This window comes from Camellia sinensis, chromosome 4 (genome assembly GCF_055761805.1).
Source record: "Camellia sinensis isolate YWXY chromosome 4, ASM5576180v1, whole genome shotgun sequence".
Classification (NCBI taxonomy): domain Eukaryota; kingdom Viridiplantae; phylum Streptophyta; class Magnoliopsida; order Ericales; family Theaceae; genus Camellia; species Camellia sinensis.
This window is the reverse complement of record NC_138964.1, coordinates 140,254,243-140,263,221: the sequence shown is the minus strand read 5'-3', so window position 1 is coordinate 140,263,221 and position 8,979 is coordinate 140,254,243. Positions and strand designations below refer to the sequence as shown.

Genomic DNA, 8,979 nt, shown 5'->3' with positions numbered 1-8,979 from the left:
AGAGAAATTTTCTCCAAACTAAAAAAATTCTCTCTGGTTTACTTAAAATTTTCTTTGATTTGTTTACCATTTTCTCTGGATTGTTCAAATTTCTCTGGTTGTTCAAATTTCTCTGGTAAGTCTTTGGATTGTTCAAATTTCTCTGGAAGCTTTATTATTGCCTCATGCTACCTCCCGTTAATCATTTGTCATGTTGTGTATTTGTGTTGATGCTATCAAAGTGCTCTTGCTTATATGGCTTTCATGGTGCTACTACAGCTACTTATTTGATATAGAAAGAAGAAGAAGATGATGATGATGATGATGATGATGATGATGATGATGATGATGAAGGCTATCAAAGAATTTCTCTAGAGGAAGAATTTGAATTTGAACTCAGAGAAATTAGTCTAAGGTCTGTCAAAATGATTTCATAAAATGATATTGTGATCTAGAGAAAATTGGTTAAAATGAATCCAGAGAAATTTGAATTTTCTCTGGTTTATAAATGAACCCAGAGAAATTTGAATTTGAATTTGAAACCAGAGAAAATTGGTCAAAATGAACCCAGAGAAATTTGAATTTTCTCTAGGTACAATCCAGAGAAATTCTTTGGGAAGTCCAGAATTTCTCTGGAGCAAATTTCTCTAGACAGAATTTCTCTGGATTGAAATTTCTCTGGATCAATGTTGAGGAACCTTAGACATTATGAAAATATTGAATGTCCTTTATAATATAAAGTCTTAATACCAGGGACCCTAAAAAAAAAACCCCTAAATTATTAGTCATTACATGATATTAAAATAATTTAGATTATTAAATCATATTGAATATATATTATATATACAAATAACATAAAATCTTACTTTTTTTTATTTTCACTCATAAATTGTAAAGACTACTATAGCGACATCTCTTTTACATTATACAAATTATTTGTTTTGATAGTATTAATGATTTTCTATATATAAAAAATATATATAAATAAAGTCAAATTTTAATAATTTAATAATGTAGCTGGGGAAAAAAATGGACAATTCGGACAACTTGGGTTTAACTCAAGTCGAACTTGGACAGACAACTTCAAATTACACTTCGGACTTGAGCAGATCTCAGCATAACTTAAGTTAGACTTAAACAACCTTCTAACCTGACCAAATCTACCCAAGTTACACCCCCAGATTTATACGATGATAATGGAAAAAGAGTTCAAATCCTCTATATTTCATTGACTATAGTTCACATCGTTTTGGAGGAAGAGGGAAGGAGGAAATGAATTGATTTTGTTTTTTTTATATAAATTTAGTCCCAAACCGACCTCATTTTGAAGAAGACGAGGGTGTGTATCATATATGTCCTAATTATGATTTTTGTGATTTTTAATTATGATCTATTAAAGTGTTAATTATGATTTAATTATATATATTATGGTATTAATTATGATATATTATAATCTTATTATAATATTATTTTAATTATAATTCAAAAATTTATTAATTATACATATGTGATATTTATAACTCATTTTTTTTTAATTATAATTCTTATAAAATTGAATTATAATATTTATCATCATCAATCCCACAAATATTATAACTTATATAAAGTACACATTTTGTTGAGGTATGTCTACGTATCTATCACATAGCATTGGCCCTCCTATAATGGCCACATCCAGCACTTTTGTCATGCTTATCTCTAAGGAAAACACTTTTGCAACTCTTATCTCTAAGGAAAGAGTGTAATCTCAATAATACAACTTCACCAACATAAAAAGCCTTTAGGAACTGTTTAGGATATCCTAATTAAATATTTTTTTTAATTTTTTTAATTAAAAAGTTGAGAAAAAAAAATATGATTATTTTAGTTAATTTTTTAATTTTTTACGAAAAAATATATATTAAAAAATTATATAAATTAGTGTGTAGGAGAAAATAAGAGCAATAGGCCATACCGTCTAGGAGAGTGAATTGATGATAAGAAATGGTTGCCTACTTTTCGAGCATTACGTTGGACGGTATTATTCGGTCCGTGGGAGCTATCACGGGTCCCGTTTTGATAATTTGAACCGTTCAACGTGTAGAACTCGTCGAGTACTATATGCTTGTAAAAAAACACGTTGATTGGATATCGATAACTATTTGATCGGTTAGGTTTTTTTCACCCGTTAACTATAACACTATCCTTTTTTATACAAAACTGATTTAATCATGTAGTTAGCGATATCCGATCAACGTGTTTTGTAATAGACATATAGTACTCGATAAGTTCTACATATTGAACGGTTCAGATTATCAAAACGGGACCCATGATGGGCCTTCACGGGCCGAACAGCACTGTGTTGTTTGTGCATCCCGCCTGTGCAATTTTTCCAAATCATTTCAACAACTCAGCAACAGTTTGTGGGACGGTTCAGTTGTAATAATTTGTGTGTAAATTTTATTTTTTTTGTAAATAGTAATAACTTTTTAACTTTTTTTAATAATTTTGTGGCTTTTTAAATTTTTTGGGATATTCCAAATCAACCTTTAGTTGTAGTCTTCACTACACTTATCTCTACATCTTAGTTTGGGATGTGAATTGATTTTTTAATTTTTTTAGTTTAGGATTAAAAAATTTTGTTTAGAATAAATTTTTTAATTTTTTAAACTTTTATGAAAAATAAAATAAAATAATTATAATTTAAATGTAATATTTTATCTTCTTAACATTTCAATCTATTCTACCTTTTTGAACTAAAATAGCCAAAAAAAAATTATCCCAATCATAGCCTAAGGAAAGAGTAATCTCAATAATACAACTTCACCAATATAAAAGGCATTAGTTGTAGTCTTCACTGGTGTCCTCTTAGTTGTAGTCATCACTGGTGCCCTCTTAACGATCTCAAAGGCAACTCAAAGGTTTTCTACCTTTGCCAAAGGTAAAAATGATTTTATATATTGTGTTTTATGTTCCTATATTTACATTTATTTATGTACTTTGATTTGAATCAATTTAGGTTAAGTTGGGCTTGTTTAGTTGTGTGTGTGTAGATTTTTTTTTTCTTCAAATTTTTTAAACCAAAAAATTATTTGACGAATTATTTTCGGAAGTTATAAATAATCCACTTTTTTAGGAAATACTAAAAAAATTGTCAATTTTTGAAAACTATTTTTGCATAGAAATGATAAATATAAGAAAACCATAGGTGTTTTTAGATTTTGGATTTGCTCATCAATTTCACTGTCAAGTTGGTCCATTATCAAACTAACTTAGACTCACTTCATCTTATACAACTTACTAAGAAAATTATCTATAAAAAAAATTAAGTTGATTTAATATCGATCTGTCATACTATTAGATTATTTTTATTTATACGGCCTACATGTTTTTAATAATAGACTATCTATATGTTATATATATGTGTGGTTTGATCATGTGATTATTTATATTTGATTAACTTACTTTTTTTTTCATGCATGTTTTTCTTAACTTGTCATGTGAAATAAAAGGTTTAGATTATTGATATGGGTACCGATTAGTTTTATAATGCATCTAACCTCACCTGTGAAGTTGAGATTTCAACTTTAACAGATCTAAGCTCGGGTGAATAAGGGCTCAACTAACTTGACATGGGTTCGAGTAGTGGTGTGAATTTTAGGTATTTTGGTCATCATATATGTACTCTCTATTTTATGTTTATAGTGGATTTACCCGTCCCGTGGATGTAGGCATTTGGACTAAACTACGTTAAATATTGTGTGATTATTTTGTGTGTACATATATTTTGTGGGTAAGCTTCCACTGACACGAGTTCATAATTTATATGGTGGTATCAAAGTTTATGGCCGGGATTTATTTTTCCCAATAGAAATCTTAAAATTTAAAAATAATTAAAATGAATGTATTTGAATAAACCCTAGTTGCTCTTTTAGCAGGCACACAATCAATATATATATATATATATATATGTATATTTATATATGTATGAACGTTATATTTAGAAAGCTATATTTATGTAAATACATATGTATCTTAAAATGTAAAAATAATTTACATGAATGTATTTGAATAACTACTATTATTTTTCTTATAATTTTTAATATATTTATGAGGTAATTAATACATCATGGTTCGGTTGACCCAATTGATTTATTCTTAATCTGATCCCTTTTCCAATTTGATCAACGGTTCTCAGAACATTAGACCTTGGGTACTAGGACCGTCTTTTTTAGATAATGCATATTCCAATTACGTTATTGTTTGATTATTGCTAAAAAGTAAGCTTCATGTGGTCTGTTAGTATTCTTATAGTTGTATTTTTTTCTTTTTTTTTAAATAAAAAATAAAAAATAATTGTTTGAATGCTTTTTCAATTATTGTAATATTTAATCTATGTATAACTAGAAGAAGTCACATTTGTTGGATGCTGCAGAGCCTTTGTGACTAATAAAGGCCATGGGTTGCATAAGTTCTAAAAGGGCAAGAACATATCGCTATACTGCTCAACCGAATGTAGTCTATGTTACCTCACGTCCAACTCAAAGCTCTGGTGGTCAACCTTCAGTGTCAGAAAGAAAGTCCGAGAACAATTTCAACAATATAGATGAGGTAACATAATATTTTTACTTATTTGAGTAATAATAAAAGGGCAAGATGATTGCCAATAATGTGGAAATCAGAACATTAGGTATACTATGTTGCAATTTACTACTCATTATCCTGCATGGAACCTAGATATCAGTGTTTTCATTGACATAATGATTTTTAAATTTTGTGTTTGATCTCATGAGTATTGAGGTTGGAAGGCATTGGTTATGGAACTCCTGTCATTAGTAATGTTATCTTGGTAAATGCTTCTCTATTTATGAATGGAGTTTAGATTTAATTGTACCTGGTGATTTTAGATTTTAGATTCCATGATTGACACAAGAACTGAGATTAGGTATATACTATATTGCAATATTGATTTATGTATCAAAATGTATGTCATAACAAATGGATTTATCTGTATGGCCTGGCTGAATAGTGCATATGCTTGAATTTGTTTGCAAAGCACAATACTTGGTTTTACCTAATTTTATTGGTTGATTACTCATTAAATATTGAATATTGTTGTGATGTGTATGTGTGATTGGTACAAATTTGAGATTAATTCTCACTTATTGATGGTGCTTTTACCTACATGGGTGATCCCATTTGAAAAATTCTCTTAAAAGTAATAGCCCAACCAAGTTTACTTCTTTTCTAACAGGTTACGACAGCCTTAGCACATAGTGGCCTAGAAACTGCAAATCTTATTGTTGGTATTGATTTCACAAGGACCAATAAGTGGGCAGGTTTGATCTCATCTTAGTATGTTAGTTTTTTTAGTAACACTGCTACATGCTTGACTTGTGTTGATACTTGGTATCAGGTGCAACGTCATTTCATGGGAGAAGCTTGCATCATATTGGTGATGAACAGAACCCTTATGAACAAGCAATATCAATTATTGGAAGAACATTATCCGGCTTTCTTGACAATAACTTGATTCCTTGTTTTGGGTTTGGAGATGGTATTTTCTAATAAAGAAACCTCTAATATAGTGTATAGTATATTTTCCAGCTAATGGTGATCATATGTTAATTCAATGTTGGCAGCTTCAACGCTTGACAGAGACGTCTTTAGTTTCTATCCAGAAAAAAGAATTTGCAATGGATTTGAAGAAGTGCTGACACGTTATAAAGAATTAGTCCCTCACCTAAAACTTTCCGGTTGAAATTGGTTTCATCCGCTTCCTTTATTGTTCTTACTCTTGTATTTTGCAGCTTATGATATTTTTGCATCTTTGATGTGGCAGGGCCAACATCATTTGCTCCCATCATTGAAATGGCCATCACTATTGTTGAGCGAAGTCACCGCCAATACTATGTTTTATTAATAATAGCAGATGGACCGGTATCTATTTTTGTTCTGGATTTTTTAGTTTAATATGATATTTTGTCTAAGGTAGGTTTGTTTTAATTGCCTGATGTGCCGTAACTTATATTGCAAATGGCAATATGAAGCGAAACTGCCACTTTTGCCTGTTGATGTGCCTACTGGTATTGTGTGTAAGTTTATTTAGTGGCAATAGGTAAATGAAATTCAAGGTCTATATTCCAATTATCAAGTTCTCTATCTTGCTTTGGTGATCACATTTCAACTTCAGACTCTCAAGGTCCTATTAATTACTGGTTGTCATAGGTAACAGGAAATGCGGTTGATTGTAACTCAAGCCCGCAAGTAAAGGAAACTATTGACGCTATTGTGAAAGCAAGGTAACTTGCAGGTTGTAAGTTTCCTTTGTGACAGCTCTATTGTGAAAACACTTCAAATGCTAAAACTTTTTCAAAATGTGCTTCTTGTTTATTTGTAGAAAATATCCATTGTCAATAATTGTAGTTGGGGTCGGAGATGGGCCATGGGGCACGATGAAGAACTTTCTTGATTGCTATAATGTTCGTGTGTCTTCCAAATTCCAGGCAAGTATTAGTAGTAATATAGCAGAAAATTGAAGCTTATCTTGTCTGTTTATCTTATTTGCTCTAATTCTATGTTTTTCCTTTTTAGTTTGTGAATTTTACCGAAATTATGAAAAAGAATATGGGCATATCTAGTAAAGAAGCAGCATTTGCTGTAGCGGCCTTGAGGGGAATACCATCACAATATAAAGAAACATTAAATCTTCAAATATCGGGGTAACAATTAGAATTCTCTACATTAGAGTTGAGGATTTGGCTTTCTTGTCCATGGTCAAATTTTGTATAATTTATTTATTTATGCTACATTGTTCAATCAGTTATCCTAGTGGGGCGGCTATAAATAGGGTTCCTTTGCCCCCTCCACCCATACCAAAACATTCACAACCTAGCAGTTTCTGCCCAAGTGAACCTGATTTCGATGGACATAATGTCGTCGCTGGGACATGTCAGCCTGCTAATTCTAATTCAGATGACAAGGTAAGTGCATTCTCATCACTGTTTTAAAAGAACACTTTTTTTTGTAATTCCCTATTTTCTTGTTTTCAGCCTCCTTTAGTTGTGGAATAATAAATTGCAATATCATAATTCTTGCGTGATCTTACACTCCGTTTGTTCGAGCAAAAAAATATTTTTGACTTTCAGTATAACACAACTGAAAGTCAATGGAAAATGTTTTACGTAGTCAATGGCAAACAATCCTATTTGGGTAGAAACTGTTTTCTATTTTCAAAAGAGTTTTTCAGACTAAGATCTAACTTACCAATGCACCACCACCACCACCACGCCCACCCCACCTCCTCCTCCTCCTCCTCCTCCACCTCCACCTCCACCTCCACCTCCACCACCACTAATACTATCATTAGTAAATTAGTTTTAAGGATGCAACCAAATATAAGAAAAAAAAAATTTCCCTTCAGAAACAAGCATTAAATCAATTCGAAACTTATTTCTTTTTTATTTTGCCTACTCAATAGGTTTGCTGAATCTGCTTCATTAATCCAAAGAATATGGCGTTTGGCTGCGGACATCAGGTAAAATAGTCATTCATATCACAAAACCTTTTCAGAAATAAGTTGAAGCTACATCGATGATTTAACTCATTGTTTTTGTGCAGACTTGCTGCAATTGTGGGGAAGATCTTCAGTTATGTCCCATCTGTTAAACACCATCCAAACCCGAATAAAACTCTATTTAGATGTTATCTAATGCTGCAGAGACATTGCTCATCACATCTTGTGCTATGTACATATTTTCACTTTTTGATTCATGTGTGATATTTCTTTGTGCACTATATATATTGTTTCTATTAATGAGCTATATAAATTTGTAATCAACTTTCTAGTGCCTGAGGTTGTTGTCTCCCCGTGTCAAGAAGTGTGATATCTGTAGGATCATAAGTTTTGTACTGGCTTAAATCGCTTAATCGACTTCTTTGCAATTCTTTTCTCCTTTTTATTTTTTGGTACAATATGAATTGCTATATTAGCTTTTCATTATGTCTTGAATGATTCGACTTTTGTGGTTCTTTTTGGCTTTCAGCTCTTGACATAAGAGCCCGAAGTTTGTATGCTATGCTTTATTTTTATGAGCATGGTTAGGAAAATTTTCCTTCTATGTATTTCTTTTCTTTTTATTTTCCAAAAAAATTGTAATATGAGGCAAGTCATGTGTAAGTAGCCGACCCATATTATTCACTTTATCCTATTAAGTAATTTTATTTCTCATATTTCAAGTAATTTAACTTCATAATTAAGGTTGGTTGTGCTTTAATTTATGGGTTATTTACGCAGAGACTTTGTAAATTATTGAAAAATCTCATTTTGACCTTCCTAAACTATAAAAATGTATAAATAGATTTCTTAAATTATTGAGAAGTATCACTTTGACTCTTAAACTATAAAAACACAAATGGATTCTCTAAACTATTGACATGTTTCACTTTGGGGTGGCTCTATTTACATATCACTTTTCATCTCAAGGCATACCATTAATTAGTTTATTTTTTATTATAATATTAACCTAATGTAAAATGATCACAAATGATAAAAGGATATGATACACACCTTACGTAATACACACCAATTACTTATTGCACACTACACCCAATTTTGATTTTTGATTTTTCACTCAATACACGCTATCAATTTTTAAATATTTTCAAAATATCATCTTCTCTAACCATAACCGTAACCATAACCCTAACTCTACCCTGCAGTCGCCGCCACTGCCATCGCCATCAACCATTGTTGTCAGCCGTCTTACCTCTTTCTGCTATCGTTACTCTCCGACCGACACCATCTCCTTTTTGTTTCAATCCCCAATCCAACCTCTTTCTGCTACCGTTACTCTCCGACCGACACCATCTCCTTTTTGTTTCAATCCCCAATCCATTTGCGTTCTTGCCATGGCAGCTACTCGCGTTGCCTCTTCCTTCACTGTTGACATTGCAACTTGCAATAAAATTTATGTTGTGTGGATTGAGAAATTTGTATGAAGGTTAAAAATGTAATTGACT

The 8,979-nt window shown here is 31.4% G+C and overlaps 1 protein-coding gene across 1 annotated transcript; it reads left to right on the top strand.

Annotated features, from left to right (window-relative positions):
* Window positions 1-2,693: 2,693 nt before the first annotated feature.
* On the top strand, window positions 2,694-7,902 carry LOC114312187 (E3 ubiquitin-protein ligase RGLG2). Its single transcript, XM_028258396.2, has 12 exons — window positions 2,694-2,899; window positions 4,394-4,569; window positions 5,213-5,297; window positions 5,375-5,515; window positions 5,601-5,714; window positions 5,801-5,898; window positions 6,187-6,260; window positions 6,359-6,464; window positions 6,553-6,680; window positions 6,782-6,941; window positions 7,439-7,495; window positions 7,579-7,902. Exons 2-11 carry the CDS (start codon window positions 4,417-4,419, stop codon window positions 7,445-7,447), a joined length of 1,068 nt encoding a protein of 355 aa, XP_028114197.2. The 5' UTR covers window positions 2,694-2,899; window positions 4,394-4,416; the 3' UTR covers window positions 7,448-7,495; window positions 7,579-7,902.
* Window positions 7,903-8,979: the final 1,077 nt, after the last annotated feature.